The sequence below is a fragment of the Rhinichthys klamathensis genome, unplaced genomic scaffold (assembly GCF_029890125.1).
Source record: "Rhinichthys klamathensis goyatoka isolate OS25496 unplaced genomic scaffold, OSU_Roscu_1.1 h1tg000395l_1, whole genome shotgun sequence".
NCBI classification, from domain to species: domain Eukaryota; kingdom Metazoa; phylum Chordata; class Actinopteri; order Cypriniformes; family Leuciscidae; genus Rhinichthys; species Rhinichthys klamathensis.
In genome coordinates, this window is record NW_026606897.1 from 99,149 (window position 1) to 118,774 (window position 19,626).

A 19,626-nucleotide genomic window follows, 5' to 3' on the forward strand; every position below is an offset into this window, starting at 1 on the left:
AAATAATCTTAATTCAAACTGAAACAAGATTTTTTTTATTTTTTTTTACCTCATTGGCAGATAATTCTGCTTGTTTTAAGCAAAAAATCACTTACGGTAATTTAAATTTTTTTCAGAAAACACAACATAATAATTTATGCCATTTTACTTGTCTAGTAAATGCATAAATTTACTAGACATAAGATCTTCCGGACTTGTACACAGTGATACAAACAGTAACAATGACATTGATTTTATGGTATCAATTCGAGCCATAAATTGGCCGTGACTGGATTGTGAAATGATACCTAGATTTTTTTAATTGACACAAATGTCATAACTTTTATAATTTTATTTAACCCTAACCTTTGCCCTGTAAAATAACTTCTGTTTAAGCTCTATTGAAGGTCTCTTTGAAAAACGTTTTGGCAATATTTGCAATATTTAGCAAGATAAATCTGAGCCAAAAATGGTTAACCCATCTTGCAATAGCAGCTTGCGTTTGCTCTGCGATCCTGACCTGGATGAGTTCGATGTCACAGCGTGCTGAGCTGCATCGTAGACGTTAGTCTGCGGGCCGCCCTGCTCTTGCATAACAGGAAGATGAAGTCCAGCGGGAGACATCTGTCACACAAACCATCAGTGTGCTTTTATGTAATCACCATGGACACATTTGAGCTTGTGGTCAGTATTTGTAGACTTTGCTCTTAGGGAAGCTTGTTTGGTTTGCTTCCCATTATCGCTGAAGAGCTCAGTCTGCTGATGGGGCATAAAATTAAAATGTTTTTGAGAGTAAGTGGTACTCTCTCTGACTAGGTTCAAGAACTACATAAGAAAATGGCCAGGAATGTTTTGTGATCTGTCTCTAAGCAACCGTGATTAGCCTTTGTCAACGACCTTGGTATTTTTTTTATGCCTTCCTGGTGTTGTGGAGATTTTAAAAAGGGTTGTTTCCCAGTGTTCTCAGTATATACTGTGGGCTTGGGTTACTAAAACCAAATGTAAAAAGAGGAGTGTGGCCCCTTAAATAGCTTCAAGAACTTCCTGCTTCAGTGTTTATGCCGATTGTTCCCTTTTCCCTAATGGAGGTCTTTGAGATGTCGAAAACATCTATTAGCATCTGGTTCCCTTTACTCATAGACATCCACTATTGTAGAAAATGCATGCAGAAGCAAACAAACAATGAATAATGTGTGTATTTACTTTTTTTTTTTTAAATAATTCTCAAAGGAACTACTGAAAATCGGAACTACTGAAAATCACATCCAGTGTTACAATATAAGGATTTTTTCCACTTTCACTTCCCCTGGTAACAATTTAAATGGCCCTACCCCCCAATGTGTACATGTTATCGTTTATAAACTTACTTTGATAAAAAAAAATAACAATAATAAAAAATACTATATATATATATACACTACCGTTCAAAAGTTGGGGGTCGGTACGATTTTAAATACTTTTAAAAGAATTCTCTTCTGCTAACCATGGCTGCGCTTATTTGATTAAAAATACAACAAAAATCAGTTATAGTATTAAATATTATTCCAGTGTAAATCAGCTGTTTTCTGTGTGAATATATAGTAAAGTGTAAGCTGAATTTTCAGCATCACCAGTGTCAGTGTCTTCAGTGTCAAATGATCCTTCACAAATCAGTATAATATGAGGATTTGATGCTCAAGAAACATTTATTATTATTATCAATGTTGAAACAGGTGTTGGTCTGTCAGTTGTACAGTTTTTTTTGTTTTTTTAGGATTCTTTGATGAATAGGAAGTATAAAAGAACAGCATTTGTTTGAAATAGAATCTTTTGTAACATTATAAATGTCTTTACTGTCCTTGATAAATAAAAGTATTGATTTCTTTCCTCCAAAAAATAAAAATAAAATTCTCACTGACCCCAAACTTTTGAACGGTAGTGTATATATATGTATATGTAGCCTATATATATATTTTTTTCAGTTTAATATAATATATAATAAACAAATATTGTAATACATAAACGTCTCGGTTACGGATGTAACCCTCGTTCCCTGAGTAGGGAACGGAGACGTTACGTCGGATGACGGAGAATGGGGGTTTCGCCAGAAAGCCAATCCTCTTCGAGTATTAAAAAACGAGCCAATGGCAATGAAATGCCATGGGTCTGCGGAATTTGCATAATGTATCTCCGCCTCACCGCGTGAGTATTTAAGGAGAGACACCTGCAACAGCAGATCATGTCTTCGCTGAGGAGCCGAGACTGAACTCAGGCGTCGACCCAGCGGTACAGCGGAAGTGGCACGGAGACGTAACGTCTCCGTTCCCTACTCAGGGAACGAGGGTTACATCCGTAACCGAGACGTTCCCTTTCGTAGTCACTCCGAGTTACGTCGGATGACGGAGAATGGGGGTCCCCGTGTAATCACGCCACCTTCACAGCTGTCTTCCAGTGCCCTGCGCAGTCTGACCTCCCTGTCGTGATATAGGCACGGACGAAGGAGTCCTACTAACACAGGAATACCAAGGTACACTGGGAAGCATATCTCAGGGGAGATATGCCGCAGCATGCCTACCCGTAGGGAGGACTTAAGAATACACATATGGCCCGAGGGGGCTTCATATGGAGGAACACTGGAGTGACCAGCCCGTAGGGTGGCATCTACTTTCAACTCCAGGAGTGGCAGGTGACTTGCCGAGGGAAAGACACATGCTCAAAGAGGCTTACCGTGGAAAATACACATGTGGGGGTTACTCAGAGGAGGAACCATGCACACGGAGGCACCTAGCCGACGCACAGGCAATAGACACTGGCGCCAGCGTCAACAGTGCTGGAGGAACTCAGGGCTTCAGAGGGGAAGGCTCACCTGAGGAAATATCGCACGTATCCAGTCCGTGGAGTGGAATGGCGAGCAAGCGAGACACTTAACAGCTCCCATGTTAGCTTGAAAAAGACAGTACATGGGCGGAGACTGGCTCCACTCGGAGATTGTAGAATCTGGCGAATGTGTTAGGTGTCGCCCAGCCTGCAGCTCTGCAGATGTCTGTTAGCGAGGCGCCACGCGCTAAAGCCCAAGAGGACGCCACACTCCGGGTGGAGTGGGCGGTCACACCAAGGGGGCATGGTCGACCTTGCTGCTGGTATGCCAAAGCAATGGCGTCCACTATCCAGTGAGACAACCTTTGTTTGGAGAGAGCCTTTCCCTTCAGCTTCCCACCATAACAGACAAAGAGCTGGTCTGAGGTCCTGAAACACTGCGTCCTGTCTACGTAAGCACGGAGTGCGCGTACTGGACAGAGCAGTGCCAAGGCTGGGTCTGCCTCCTCCCGGGGCAGCGCTTGCAGGTTCACCACCTGGTCCCGGAAGGGAGTGGTGGGAACCTTGGGCACATATCCGGGCCGGGGTCTCAGGATCACGTGAGAGAGGCCGGGCCCGAACTCCAGGCACGCTTCGTCAACGGAGAATGCGTGCAGGTCCCCTACCCTCTTGATGGAGGCCAACGCAACCAGGAGCGCTGTCTTCATTGACAGGATCTTAAGCTCAGCTGATTGCAGAGGCTCAAAGGGAGCCCTCTGCAGGGCACTTAAGACCACTGAGAGGTCCCAAGAGGGAACGAGAGGAGGGCGAGGAGGATTCAGTCTCCTCGCTCCTCTCAGGAACCTGAGGATCAGGTCGTGTTTTCCAAGAGACTTACCTTCCACTGCTTCGTGATATGCGGCGATAGCGGCCACATACACCTTCAGGGTGGAGGGAGACAGCCTTCGCTCCAACCCGTCTTGCAGGAAGGAAAGCACAACGCTGATCGAGCATCTCCTGGGGTCTTCTCGGCGAGAAGAGCACCAGTTGACGAAGAGGTTCCACTTCAACGCATAGACATGTCTCGTGGACGATGCTCTAGCGGAAGTGATGGTAGCCGCCACCGCTGGTGGCAGGGTACTCAAACCTGCCTCGTCCCGTCCAGGAGCCACACGTGGAGTCTCCAAAGATCGGGACGAGGGTGCCATAGGGTGCCCCGTCTCTGAAAAAGGAGGTCCTTCCTCAGAGGAATTGGCCAAGGAGGTGCTGTCGCGAGGAGTATCAGTTCGGAGAACCAGGTCTTGGTGGGCCAGTATGGGGCGACCAATATGACCTGCTCCTCGTCCTCCTTGATCTTGCACAGAGTACGTGCGAGAAGGCTCACTGGGGGAAACGCATACTTGCGTAGGCCCTGCGGCCAGCTGTGCGCCAGTGCATCCGTGCCGAGCGTGCCCTCGGTCAGGGAGTAATACAGGGCGCAATGGGATGAGTCGTGGGAGGCAAACAGATCTATCTGTGCGTCCCCGAACTGGTCCCAAATCAGCTGGACCGACTGGGGATGGAGTCTCCATTCGCCAGAGGTTGGCCGGAGCCGTGACAGCTCGTCGGCTGCAAGGTTCCGCACTCCTGGAATGTAAATAGCACGAAGGGACCTCAGGTGCTTCTGACTCCATAAGAGGAGGTGGCGTGCGAGTTGCGACATACGGCGAGAGCGTAGACCACCCTGACGGTTGATGTACGCTACAGTCGCAGTATTGTCCGAGCGGACAAGTACGTGTTGACCCAGGAGCAACGCGTGGAAGCGGTGCAGGGCAAGGCGTACTGCCAGCAACTCGAGGCAATTGACATGCATGAGGCGCTGGGGTCCTGTCCAGGAGCCCGCGGCTGCATGTCCATTGCACATGGCGCCCCAGCCCGTGGCAGAGGCATCTGTGGAGACAACAACATGCCTGGAAACTCGTTCTAGGGGAACTCCGGCCCGTAGAAAGCTGAGGTTCCGCCACGGGGTGAAGGTCTGACGGCAGGTCGGAGTTATTGGAACTCTGAGCGTACCGCGATGCCATGCCCACCTCGGGACCCGATCGCGAAGCCACAGCTGAAGCGGTCTCATATGAAGCAATCCGAGTGGCGTTGCCGCGGCTGCGGATGCCATATGCCCCAGGAGCCTCTGAAAAAGTTTCAGTGGGACCGCACTCTTGCCCTCGAACTGTCGAAGACAAGTCAGCAGTGAGTGTGCGCGCTCGCTCGTAAGCTGCGCGGACATGGCGACCGAGTCTATCTCCATACCGAGAAAAGAGATCCTCTGCACGGGGCAAAGTTTGCTCTTCTCCCAGTTGACCCGAAGGCCCAGACGGGCTAGGTGCCGGAGCACAAGGTCTCTGTGTTCGCAAACCTGATCTCGAGAGTGAGCTAATATTAGCCAGTCGTCGAGATAATTCAGGATGCGAACCCCGTGTTCGCGTAGGGGAACAAGGGCTGCCTCGACGACCTTCGTAAAGACGCGAGGAGACAGAGCCAACCCGAATGGGAGAACCGCGTACTGGTATGCCTGCCCCTCGAAAGCAAACCGAAGAAACGGTCTGTGTCGAGGTAAAATGGAGACATGAAAGTAGGCGTCCTTCAGGTCTATCGCTGCAAACCAATCCTGTGGCCGCACGCATTCGAAAATGCGTTTGGCCATAAGCATCCTGAACGGCAGCCTGTGAAGGGAGCGGTTCAGGACGCGCAAGTCCAGGATTGGCCGTAACCCACCGGTTTTCTTGGGGACAATGAAGTAGGGGCTGTAGAACCCTGACCTCATCTCGGCTGGAGGGACAGCCTCGATTGCACCCTTCGCCAGCAGGGTAGCAACCTCCGCTCTCATGATCGGGGCATTGCCACCGACCATAGTAAAGCGGACTCCCCTGAAGCGGGGAGGAGACCGTGCGAACTGAATCGCATAGCCGAGCCTGATAGCTCGGGCGACCCAACGGGACAGATTGGGGAGCTCTAACCAAGCCCCCAAAAACTGATCCAGCGGAATCATCCGAGCCACAGGCGTCCCCCCGGAGGGGCAGCGAGGCGGAGTGACCGGCACAGGCAAGGGTGGCATAGCGGCCCTGAGCGTGTGCACAGCCAAGCTCCGCGCCCTGACAGAGGAGACCAGGGAAGGACCAGCGTTCCACGGGGGTCTGCTCTGCCAGGGGTCTGGCGATAGAGGGGGATGAGAGTGGTGTGGTCCGGGGACGGCACGCACTGTCATCCTCGCCCTCAGAGACAGAGGAGGACGAGAGTGGCGAGGCACGGGGGCGTCGCGCACTGTCATCCGGCTCTGTGTGCTCAGTGATGGACATTTCGGTTCTTTCTTTAACCACATTAGGGTCCTGCCCACCCGTGGGTGAGCAGCGGGGAGTGGAGAACAAAAGATTCTCCCCCGGCCCTCCACCGGGGGAAGGAGGGGGCCTGCAACCGCCTCCTGTGAAAAAACCGACACCATCACTGAGCAGCCCGTCTCAGGAGCGCCGCTTGGCCTGGCGTTTAGCGGGGCGCGGGGCCTGAGGGGGCTGGGACGCTTTCCTGCGGCTTCCTCCACGACGCGGCCCGGGTGAAGGCTGCTGCTGGGGCCGTGCGGGAGGGGCGGGAGCCGCGGGAGGGCGCCCTCGGCGGCGAGCAGGCTGAGGCATCTGTGCCGACGGCTGGGTGGAGGCAGCAGCTGGCCGTCGGGGCAGAATGTGTTTTATCGCCTCAGACTGCTTCTGTGCGGTCGAAAACTGCTGGGCGAAGTCTTCAACCGCTCCGCCGAAGAGGCCGGCCTGGGATATGGGAGCATCGAGCAGACGAGTCCGCTCAACGTCCCGCATATCGGCCAGGTTCAGCCATAGGTGACGCTCCTGGACCACATTAGTGGCCATCACCTGACCCAGGGAGCGTGAGGCCACTTTCGTCGCCCGGAGAGCGAGGTCAGTGGCGGCACGCAGTTCGTCGAACGTCCCTGGGTCAGTCCCGCCCTCGTGCATGTTTCTGAGCAGCTGGGCCTGGTAGACCTGCAAGGTGCTCATCGCATGCAGGGCAGCAGCCGCCTGTCCTGCAGCTCTGTGAGACCTCGCCACCATTGATGACGAGAATCTACAGGCCTTGGACGGGTGCTTAGGATTACCACGAGAGGATGCGCTCTGAGGACACAGTTGCATCGCAACAGAGCGCTCCACCGGGGGAATCCCAGTGTACCCATGGGCAGCTGCGCCATCGAGGGGAGGAAAGGCGGAGAAAGCTGACGAGCGTTCACGGGAGGTCAAAGGAGCCTTCCATGATCTCGACAGCTCCTCATGCAGCTCCGGGAAGAAAGGAATTGGGGTTGGCTGAGGCCGTGAGGCGGCAGCCGCACCCAAAAACCAATCGTCCAGCCGCGAGCGCTCGGGGCAGGGCGGAGGGTTCCACTCTAGCCCGATGCTCACGGCTGCCCGGGACAGCATGGCTGTCATCTCAGGATCCGACACAGGCAACGCTGGGACTCCCGAAGGAGGCAACGCAGCCGCATCCTCACTTCCTGAAGACTCAAGCCCACCTTGTGATGCCGCGATCGACATCGCGTCATCCTCTGGAGCGCCGAATGAAACACGCGGGGCTTCCGAAGAAGAGCCCGCCTGAATCACCGCGGCATTCGCGGGTTGCAACACAGCGGAGGGGGGCGTGGTCCGAGGACGCATCGTCGGATTGCTCCACACCGTCACCCTCAGATCACCCTGTCCCCCAGCCGAACTACCACCTCTCGTGGAGGAAGCAGAACGGGTGGTGGACGCGGGGACTCTCACTGAAAGATCATTGAGTCTTAATCTTAGTGTTGCGATGGCCATGTTCCCACAGAAGGAACATGAGTCATCCACGAGCGCTGCTTTAGCGTGTTCAAAGCCCAGACACACAAAGCAGCGCTCGTGCCCATCAGAAGACGACAAATATCGACCGCAACCAGAAGAACACGGGCGAGACATCTTTAAAAAGACGTGCCACGTGCAGCTCTTTTAGGAGAGGAAAAACTCTGCAATGCTGAGGCGACCAGGGAGAAAACACAAAGTCAGGCAGACCACTGCACAGATCGCAGGCAATGTGAAGACTCGCTGGATACCGCCGTCACACCAACACTGGAGAGTTCGCTCGTCTCGAAGAGGTGAGTCATTTGTAAACTCAGTTGTGGCTGTGGAGTGAAGAGGTTCTCTTGGCTCCGAAGCGAAAACATGATCTGCTGTTGCAGGTGTCTCTCCTTAAATACTCACGCGGTGAGGCGGAGATACATTATGCAAATTCCGCAGACCCATGGCATTTCATTGCCATTGGCTCGTTTTTTAATACTCGAAGAGGATTGGCTTTCTGGCGAAACCCCCATTCTCCGTCATCCGACGTAACTCGGAGTGACTACGAAAGGGAACATAAGTTTCACATGATCCATAAGAAATTATTCTAATATCTAATATCCTGATCCTGGATTTATATTTTTGAACCATAATACATTATTTCTAGATTCTTTGATTAAAGGGATAGTTCACCCAAAAATGAAAATTCTGTCATTAATTACTCACCCTCATGTCATTCCAAACCCGTAAGACATTCGTTCATCTTCGGAACACAAATGAAGATCTTTTTGATGAAATCTGAGAGCTTTCTGTCCCTCCATTGACAGTCTACTCAACTACCGGTACCACTTTCAAGCCCCAGAAAGGTAGTAAACACATAATTCATGTGACTCCATTGTTTTAACCTCAATTTTATAAAGCGACGCGAGTGCTTTGTTTGAGCAAAAAACATAATTTACCACTTTATTTACAAAATATGAATCTCAAACGCATGCTCACTAGAGCACCACGAAGCATACATGTTGTGTTGACACGAGAGCAGGCGTTGTTGCGTGAACGCTCGTCAGAGATTAATATTTTGTAAATAAAGTGGTAAATTATGTTTTTTGCGCAAACAAAGCTCTCGCGTCGCTTTTTAAAATTGAGGTTAAACCGCTGGAGTCGCATGGATTACTTTTTGCGTAGTTGCGTAGGCTGTCAATGGAGGGACAGAAAGCTCTCAGATTTCATTAAAAAGATCTTCATTTGTGTTCTGAAGATGAACACGTCTTACGGGTTTGAAATGACATGAGGGTGAGTAAATTATGACAAAATTAACCCTTTAATAGAAAGTTTAAAAAAAGGTATTTATTTGAAATAGAAATATTTTGTAACATATATAAATTTCTTTGTCACTTTCGATCAATTTAATGAATTCCTGCTGAATAAAAATTATATATTTTTTTGTGTGAAACAGATTTCGCAAAACAACAGTTCAAACATTGTCTTCCTTATAGGGCAAATGGCAGTTCCATCAGCTGGTCCAGAACTCTCTCACACTGGGACCGGACCATCAGGCCACCCTTATTGTTGAGCTCTGACATTGTTTCTCATGACTTGAGACACTGCAACACTAAGCAATATTTAGACAAAGAAACAAAACATCTCTGTCACAAACATACCATGCAACGAGATCTGTGGTTTTAATATAAGCAGAGCATTCAGGATATGGTTAAAAGTGTGACCTGCTAACAGGATAGCTAGATATGAAAGAATGATTATCAAAAAAACGGTAAGGGGCTCAAAACTAGGTTAATGCCACATATAATTTCTTGCAAAAGTCAGTCATTAATATATGGTTGCTCAACTGCAAGCGGTTTGAAATCGCTGTTTGCCTTGAAAGGCACAGGAATAGACTCAGTATGTACATGGCAAACATCTACTACGCAGGCTCACATTGCTGGCACTGCATGGTGACTGATAGTGAGTCATTTGTGCCCTTGTTTGGCACATGTGGATGTTTGCTCAAGCTGTTTCAGCTGCATCATACTCTTTTTCTTGACGATTTTGACCCGAATGGCCTGCATTTGTAATATCTACTGTGCATATGCTTCCATCATAAATGATCAGTTCTCAAATGGTCCTGACGTGGTGTGATAGTCAGCGAAAGTTTTTGTTTTTCTTCAGTTGTTTCTTAGAAACTCACATTTTCTCTGAAGACTTGTATCTCTCAAGGCAATCTTTAGTTGTGTGCTGACAACATCGAGTCTTTGTGGCAAACATGAAAGTGTTTGATTTTTACCCGTCAGGACCTGCCTTTAAATGGCAGAGAATGTTGCATTTCTTGACAGTTCTGTTGCTCTTCTTTTGTTGACATACATATTTAGCAGCACTGCTGAACTTTGACCTTGATTTGATGAAAATCGCTTCTCGAACCAGGCTGTTTTGAGGTGAATGATCTCATAATTATATACGCAATGAGTTTGATATTTTGACATGCTAGTACACTGTCTCGCTACACAGGTTGATGAACACTGAAAACTGCACCCTGCTGCAAACGCGTGAAGAGGAGGGTGTGACGTATGAGCGGACACTGGTGGCCTCAGAGTTCATAGACTGGCTCCTGCAGGAAGGTGAAATGCCCACCAGGGAGGAAGCCGAGCGGTTGGGACGCAGACTGCTGGAGCATGCCATCATTCAGCATGGTGAGCACATGGATGAAATATATATGTAAAATATAGTCCTGCAGCATACACCTTAAAGCTGCGTTCACACAACCAGCGACTTTCTCGCCAGTGGCTGGTGGTGAGGTCACTAGTGGGCGTCCCTCCACTTCTGGTTGTCTAGAAACATTTGTGAATGACATTCACAGATATTGCTCAATTTATTAGTAATAGCTCAATTCAGGTTCAGTTATTTGAAAATAATGATTAAGATACACTCACTTGTGTCCAAGGTGTAATGAAAATATGTTATGACTTTTTATTTTATGGATAAACTACATTTTTGTGTTACATTTATATGTAAACTTTTCTTGTAATGGTATAAACGTTTGAAGGACTAAAATACACTTATTCAAACTCTCATTAAGTCATGGACCTAGTAGATTGACATTGTTCTGACGTAGAGAACAACAAGACAAAATACATTGAATAAATCCAAATTTAAGTTGATGGTTTGCTGCATGAACTTAATACTACACATTTATCTGACAATTGTTTTGTTGAAATGCATTTTCATGGTTCACTTTAGAACATATATCACTAAGTAACTCCTAGAGCTTCAGGAATTCGCTAATCATTGTGCTTTTTAAAATATACATGCATTCAAGTTATGCAAGCTATTAAATAATACAAGGGGGCTTGTTGAGTCATGACTTGACACGAGGAAAGACTTTGATGGTCAGCAACAGATGGGCATACCTTTGACCAGGCAACAGGCAAACACAGTGACACACTAGAACTCATCTACACAAAAGGATTCACATGCATAATACACAGCTGTATACACACACCCAATGCAGACCTGCACTCACACACACACACATAGTGACTCCTATAGAATGGAGCTATACCCTATAGTTCAGTCACACACACCAACAGTCACATGCGCGGCAGCACAACCAGTGCCCTGTTGAGTCTGATACAGTGTCTTCGTTTGACAGCACCTTTCCTGTCTGATTTCTGGTGACTTGGAATAAAAATGTGAATGACCTTAAATTACAGAGAAATTAAGTTAAGCCTTTTGGGATGTGTTTTAGTCATTGCACTTAAATGAATCAGTGTGTCTATATTATGTTCATATGCATACAGCTATTACTTAAAGCAAAAACCAGACCATAGCTGAACAAAGGTTTGTGCCCTGACTTGAATTTAGCTAACACATTTGGATACAGCAACACAGCAACACACATAAGCAGATCATAACAGGGCATCTCAGGATATCTCCTGTTTTAAACCAACAGATCTGTGGAAAAAAAATAGAGGTGAATTCATCTAATTTTGTCCATGGCAGTAGGGCAAGGAAAAGGGTGAAGCTGAAAGGGGGAAGCAGGCTTTCAGCCTTTAACTGTCAACAGCGAGGCCCCCTGAAATTGCGGCACTGCACTGTGTCGAGAAGTGTGTGTAAATCTGTTGTCACTGTTTCACGGCCAGTCAAAGTTGCACTGCACAGTTGTACGATCATGCTACACACACCAGCATATGAATACCCCTCATCAGGGTGGAGACGGCAGTGTTCTCCAGAACCAGAAAGCACGTTCTCTGCTTTTCCAGCTTTTGCTTGTGGTTTGAATGTGACTGCATGTGCTCGGCAGTCGGCTACATATCTGTGACTTTTGTTCATGAGGCCTTAAAGACACAGTAAGCGGAGAGTTTAGTTCAGAGAGGTGACTGTCTGTCACAACACTTTTTCCCCCTTTTTTGTGCTAAAGAAGCTACATGATACTATTTTTGAGTTATGTCCATGAAACAATCATTATTTATTTATTTTGGATAGAATTTCTACTGAAAAGATCAGTTTTTTTAAACACATTTCATCAGTGTTTTTGCAGTTCTTCTTCACTTATATTTGCCACTACATTTGTGGTGTCTTAATTTACATCTGGTTATTTCATGCATTTTTGCTGATCAAACAGCTGTCCGATTTGTTAAAACGGTTCCATTTACACTTGGCCACACAAATGTGTCTCTGCAAAACAAAGATAAACCCAATCTTCAATTCCCGTGCTATGTACAAATTCAATGGAGTTCACGTCATCGAAAGCGACAGATCTGAGATGCGTTTTATTTATCATCAACTAATTTCAAGATCAAATACCGCATAAAACTGCATCAGCACTGGTAACACGATACTGAAGATTGAGTATACACCTTTGTTATCTTTGTTTTCCAGTTTCTATGGCAATGACATTGTGTTTATAGCTCTATGAGGGGGTTGCAGAGTAGGCTATATTACAGCTACAATATTACAATGTGTAGCTGCGGCGCTGGACTACTACACCTAATGAAGCAGTGGCAGAAACGTAGGAGGTTGGCATGCGTGGCTTTATTCCATGCTGTTGTGGTAAATTCTCAAAATTCAAAAAGGTGTGTGTGACAACAACACAACACAACCTTGTTCCTGCAGCGACGTCTGACATTTATACGTTTGATGTGGCGTGAGAAAGTGAAAAGCTACACAAAATCTGATCAAAGCGGAAACTGCATTTAAAACTGAAGTAAAATTGAATGCGTTTGAAACTGGAGTCAAATTTGAATAGGATTTCAAATCACATAAATGTAGTTAGAAACTTAATTTTTTTTTCACACTTGCTAAATTTGATTGGAAGCCAATCGGATATGCAAAAAAAATCAGATTTGGACTGACAGTCTGAACATGGCTTAAGATACCGCTTTGGCATATATTTATATTAGACATCAGATTTAATCTTGGTTAATATCCCCCATCTTTTTGCCTATATACATCTTTTTTTAAATGAAACTACATTTGAAGCATTTAACATACATTTAAAAAAACAAAACCCAATCTTGCTTTGAGATATAAGAGCCCTTAATGGATTATAAGATCCATATAAGATTATAATATATATATGAACTTTCATATAATAATACAGTTTATCTCTCATTGCCCATAGACTAGATGCCACTCTGACCACATACATATATTTCTGTCATGACAACTCTCAAGAGTGTTTGGCATGGTAATGGATATGGCAATGTTGATATGTTTGGCCTTTGCGGAATAGATCTGCTACACTGCTGCTGGTGTTGGTTATTGCTGATGCTGCAGTTATTGATGCTGCTGCTGGTTTTGGTTATTGCTGATGCTGCCGTTATTGCTGATGCTGCCGTTATTGATGCTGCTGCTGGTGTTGGTTATTGCTGATGCTGCTGTTATTGATGCTGCTGCTGGTGTTGGTTATTGCTGATGCTGCAGTTATTGACGGTGCTGCAGTTATTGACGCTGCTGCTGTTATTGACACTGCTGCTGCTGTTGGTTATTGCTGATGCTGCTGTTATTGACGCTGCTGCTTCTGTTGGTTATTGCTGATGCTGCTGTTATTGATGCTGCTGCTGGTGTTGGTTATTGCTGATGCTGCTGTTATTGATGCTGCTGCTGGTGTTGGTTATTGCTGATGCTGCGGTTATTGATGCTGCTGCTGGTGTTGGTTATTGCTGATGCTGCTGTTATTGATGCTGCTGCTGGTGTTGGTTATTGCTGATGCTGCTGTTATTGACGCTGCTGCTTCTGTTGGTTATTGCTGATGCTGCTGTTATTGATGCTGCTGCTGGTGTTGGTTATTGCTGATGCTGCTGTTATTGCTGATGCTGCCGTTATTGATGCTGCTGCTGGTGTTGGTTATTGCTGATGCTGCTGCTATTGATGCTGCTGCTGGTGTTGGTTATTGCTGATGCTGCCGTTATTGATGCTGCTGCTGGTGTTGGTTATTGCTGATGCTGCTGCTATTGATGCTGCTGCTGGTGTTGGTTATTGCTGATGCTGCAGTTATTGACGCTGCTGCAGTTATTGACGCTGCTGCTGTTATTGACGCTGCTGCTGCTTTTGGTTATTGCTGCTTTTGCTGCAGAGCAAGAACGGGAATTGCTATTGCCAATACATACACTGCTGTGAGCAAGTAAGACATGCTGCTGCTGTGCAATATAGCGCACATGAATTACTTGTAGCAGATCTATACAGGTTGAGCTGGGGAAGGTGGAGGGTTTCTGAAAGTGCACTGCAACTGCTACAGCAAATGCTGACCAAGTATTTGAAGGTTGAGCAGCGATCTCATTGGCTCCTCGCATACATTTTTTATTCTTTAAGATAATATACCACTGCTTGTTTGCTCACAAAATTCAAAATAAATAATGAATAAAATAATCAAGGCCACTTTATACGTCTGTCACGTGGTCCCTTCTTGTCTAATTGGGTATTTCTTGGCCAGAATAAGCAGCAAAATCGACCAGACTGTTTGCGGAAAGGCAAAAGACTTGTTCTACGAGACTAACCATGCAGTGATAGTCAGACAATGAGCGAGTGTTTAGCTCAGCTCTCTCCCACACACATCTGCATTCCTCTGCACCACACACCACATGCATCCACTATGCTTCACTGTCCATATATGTTTGATTTTGCTTGTTTCAAAGGTTTCCAGTTTTTAAGAAAGACTATTTTATTGTATGTGTTGATAGCAAATGAAATGCGCACACACAGTGAGCACATTATTTGTAGTGGTGGAAGGAGGAATGTCATATTGAACTTCTCCTGCCGCATGTCTTTGAAATATTGCTGAAACTAAAGTAACGGTCCTGTGATTAGGGACATGGCAGAATAATAACACAGTAGAGCACTGAACATGGTAATAAAAAGGGAAAGTTAATGCTGTTATGTAAAACTAAATACTGTTTTTGAAACATGATGACTCATGGGATATTATGCAAGAAGGGAGTTCAGGATTGCTCTGTGACTCCTCCGTAGGATTATGGGATGAGATTGTAAGATGGCATGTGCTCCTCTTACACAAACACACTCGCTCACTCTCTAGACTTGGTTAAACTGGTTCTCCTGCTTCTAGCAAATGAGAAAAATAAGAACTCTTAAGAAGGGACTTCAGCTTTTTCTGCTGTTTTGCCAACCTCTGCTCTGCCCCCTTCTCTTGGTAAAATAAACAAAAATTAAATGAATAAATAAAACATGAATATTATTTTACATTTAATAAATTAATAAAACAAAAGCCTTGAAAGTACAATCCAAAATAAGGATATTGGGTTGAGTTTTGTATTTTCTGTCTTTCACTTCTAGGTTTTAGACCATTGTGGCTTAAGAGTTCATGACTTTAATTCCAATAAACTGACATATGACCTTCTTTCTCTATGCATTTCTCTTTCTTTCCCCCAGTTTCTAACAAGCACCACTTTGTGGATGGCGGACTGCTTTACCAATTCAGAATGAATTTCCGGCGGCGACGGCGACTGATGGAGCTTTTGAACGAGCGTTGTCGCAGCATACCGGAGAACCAGGACAGCCCTTTCTGTCTGCGCAAACAGGGCTCTGAGGGGGGAAACACCAGCTTCCTTTCAGGTTAGTCCATGATCATAAAGGAAATCCACAGAATGCATGCACACTGGTGTTTATTATATTGATTTTTAGGTTTAGTGGACACAACTGTGATCATTTGCAGTGGCACATAGATAATGAACTTTTGGATGTGGTCTCATGCATTTTAATTAGCTGTTGATGCAGTGCATAATAAAGTTAGTTATTTCAATGGTGTAGTAAGGAAGTTGCTGAAACGACTAACTCGTGTTTTGAAAGAGTGCATCATCTGGAAAACATTGCTTTTAATTTGAAGTGTCATATTTGTGTACAAACATCTAATCAGCTGAAAGGTGTTCATTTATTTTGATTTTTTTTAAATAATATTCAATATATAATAAATTTTTAATAATCAGATTTATTACATGATATGCAAGTCAAATAAACAAGCGAATAAATTACAATGAATTGCATATATATCAGTATTGGCTGACAAAGACCCCTGAATAAAGAGAATTCATTGACATTGCATTACTGTGACAGGTGAGTACAGAATTGAATAGACATTACATCCACAGTCCACAGCAGTCCATTTTGATTGACAGTATGATGTTTAGAGGTTCTCACATTCTGTCAGTGCTTATGTAAGCTACTAGAGCTCTCAGGGGGAAGTTCACATAGTTTGTGTACTGAAAGTAATGAATGTTCAAATAGGGGAGGTTGTAGTTTCTCATCTGCACAGATGTTTCCAGACCTCTTTGGGAGAGTTAGTCAGCTGAATCTGTCATATCATGTTTTGTTGTGATGAGTATGTGAAAGGTGAACATGTCAAACAAGCACAACATGCCCCTTTTGCCTGGTTTTCCTCTGTTTGGTCTAGTTATACTCCATTTGAGTTATTTTGTATTAGTCATTATTATACATTTAACCTAAGACTACTTCTGTTCTCTTGATGCTTGCTTAGTTTAATTTAGCACACGGTGTTATACTACTAGATAAAGCTGCAATTTAGCATTTATCACATTGAATGTATTTCAGTAAATGTAAACTTGTTTCAGATCATGTTTTTTTTTCAGTATTTGCTTGTAGATTCAGTATCACTCCGTCATGACTCATGAGTCAGTAAAGGAAATGAGCTCAGGTTGTCTTGGGACTGGTTCCTCTTCTCAGAGCTGAATAAAATATGAACTCTCATTTTTAATGGGCCTGCGGAGTGTGTATTTTGACTTAACAAGTGCATGAATTTAAATGTTTTGACATCAGTGTAGTACTACACAAACACTGGGTTGCACATTATTTTACAGTACAGTAAGTGTACTTTCAATGTACTTACCCACAAAAGTACTGAGTAGTGTAAGGTAACTACAGGGGTTAGTTTTACGTTTAGGGTTAGTATCTAGTTATTACATGGTATGTTCATACGAAACAGGACTGTAAAATAAAGTGCTACCCAACACTGTTTTCTGTACTTATTGTATATTTTAATTACAGTATAGACCGTATGTAGCCCCGCCCCCTTTCAGCGCTTGTCTTTTGTCTTCCGGTCTGTATTTTCACAGTGATCTTGCGTATTTATGAATGAACGGCTCGTTTTAAAATCTTCCCGGTCTACTGACATTTGTTAAGACATCTGCTTTAAACATTACAATCCACATGATAACCTTTGATAAAAGTAAATCCACTTCACCAGCTAATTACTCCTCGATAGCGATGCCATAGAAATAATTAGTGCTACTGCAAAAACGGAAGTTCAAAGACAATATTCTAAAGATGGCTGCGCCCTTGTTTCTCTGGTGCATAAGGTCTATAAGCAGTGATTTTTGTTCTGTTGACAATATAATCAATTTCACAGTGATATTACTCAGTATAATATGATATGAGTGGAACTATTCTAAAAATAAAACAGGGTTAATGATTTTCTTATTTACTTTTATAAAAATAAAATCTAATTAATGAGTCCATTTTTTAAAATGTACAAATAAATAGCTGTTTATTTGATTGAGGTTTAAAAATGCTTAAAAATGAAAATAAATTAATCATAAATTAAATAAACATTATGAAATAGGACTATTTGAAAAGTGATTTGTTTATATATCCTTGTGAATTAATATATTGATTTCTTTGCATTTCATTTTTAAGTGGTAAATCATTTTTAATATTTGATTAATTTGAAGGTTTTCTTTTAATGTTGGGGTCTGTGTTTGGCTGTAGCAATACAGTATAAAGCTAGAAGTTTATGGTATGTTCATTTAGCTTGCTAAACAGTTATATACGTGTCCATGATACTGTTGCCATATGATTTTCATCAAAAGGAGAACTCTTAACAGATCTGATGTTTCCCCTGGGCTGTTTTTTTTTTTTTTTTCAGTTAGTAAATGCAAAAAAAGGATGTTTAGACACCATAACGCCATCTAAATGGTTGGATCATGGTGTTTTCAGCGGGCAGAAGTGTTGCGTGTGTATTTTAACTGATCTCTATTCGCTCTCTCACTTCCTCTTATACAGTTTCTAGCTAACCTAATTTGTCTCTCTCTATCTCCTTCCCCTAGTCAGTCCCACTAAAGAGATAAAGGTGGTGTCAGCGGTACGGCGGAGCAGTATGAGCAGTAGTTGTGGCAGCAGTGGTTACTATAGCAGCAGCCCCACACTCAGCAGCAGCCCTCCAGTGCTCTGCAACCCCAAGTCTGGTAAGAAAAGCCCCCTTCTGTGCCCAAACACCCCGAATACATCATTTCAACAACAACAAAAAATGACACACAGCATCTTTAAATAAGCAAATCGGGTCAATTTTGATTTTTTGTTGTAAGCTTCTTAACCTAGCGTTAACTAGCATTAGCTTTAGCAGTTATTTGACAACATCTCCACCCTGTTTGTATAATAACATGGCCTCACTTTAAAGCTGCAGTCCGCAGTTTTTCCTCTTTGTCGCCATCTCTGTTTGAAATCTGCAATTGCAGTTATTCGCAGAATTATTAACTTTACGTTAGTTGTGCCTCGGCACGGCACAGCGCGGATGAATCCAATGTTTTGAGGAGAATGTGCGGCTGCAGTCACCGCGCCGGTGTGGATACTGGCATTTGGAATCATTCTACTTTGAATGAATTCTACTTCTACTTTTTGGAAGTATGGCCAACATAAGAATTTTCACAGGAAACAAGTAAGTAACATCCACTTTTGTTCTGACCAACTAAGGGAAAAAAGCATTGCAGTAAATCGCGCTGATTAACGATCTCTTATCATATCACGTTAAACCGTGCAAATTATACTTTGTTCTCAAATTGTTAATGTTGATTGATGCCATTTAAAGTAACACTATGTAGTTTTTCAACCTTCATAATATATTTCCAAGACCCTTGTGATGGTACATCGACTTAAAATAAGTTAAATGACACGTCTGCCATAGCCTGACGTGGTCTGTATCGCTTTTACTGGCACTATGTAACTTCGGGTTTCGGGTAGGAACCCGTGCACAAAAAGAACTACAAAATTCGACTGCTTTACGGCATACGTCACTTCCCCCAACCACTTCCTCAAATTGTCTGTGGCCATTGCAGACATCCCAAGTCTCCCGGGAGTCTCCCGCATCTCCCTGATGCCCGCAAATTAGTTCAGATCTGCCGGAATCTAGAGCGCGCATGCGAGACAGAACATACTGCGCGCATAACATACATAGCGCGAGCACGGCAGAGAGAGAGAGAGAGCGAGAGACCTTGCGAGTGTGCCTCACGAAAGCTAGTCAACCCGCCACCAGCCGCACACCCCCCCCCCCCCCCCCCCCCCCTCGTCAACAATTCACTCACCAAGATATACCTCCCTGAAATGACTTCTTGCAGGTTGGGATGTCTGCCATTGTTGATTCCAAAGCCAGTGCTGGATAAACAGCGAGCGTGCACGTGCGACAGTCGGCTGCGGAAGGCTAAATTATTTACGACAGCAGTAATGGACAATTCTGCTTCCAACCTGTAGGGCGACCGCTGAGGAAAAATCACATGGTGTTGCTTTAAGGACATTTAATGCCCTTCCGATATTC

The 19,626-nt window shown here is 44.7% G+C and overlaps 1 protein-coding gene across 2 annotated transcripts in view; it reads left to right on the forward strand.

The window, feature by feature from the left end:
• The window catches only part of deptor (DEP domain containing MTOR-interacting protein), a 48,525-nt gene that overhangs the window by 10,069 nt on the left and 18,830 nt on the right, over positions 1–19,626 (forward strand). For both annotated transcript variants that reach the window (XM_056234449.1, XM_056234448.1), the window contains 3 exons: positions 10,083–10,264; positions 15,459–15,641; positions 18,146–18,283. In XM_056234449.1, the coding sequence (XP_056090424.1) occupies positions 10,083–10,264; positions 15,459–15,641; positions 18,146–18,283 (503 nt within the window). The remainder of the gene's footprint in view (positions 1–10,082; positions 10,265–15,458; positions 15,642–18,145; positions 18,284–19,626) is intronic.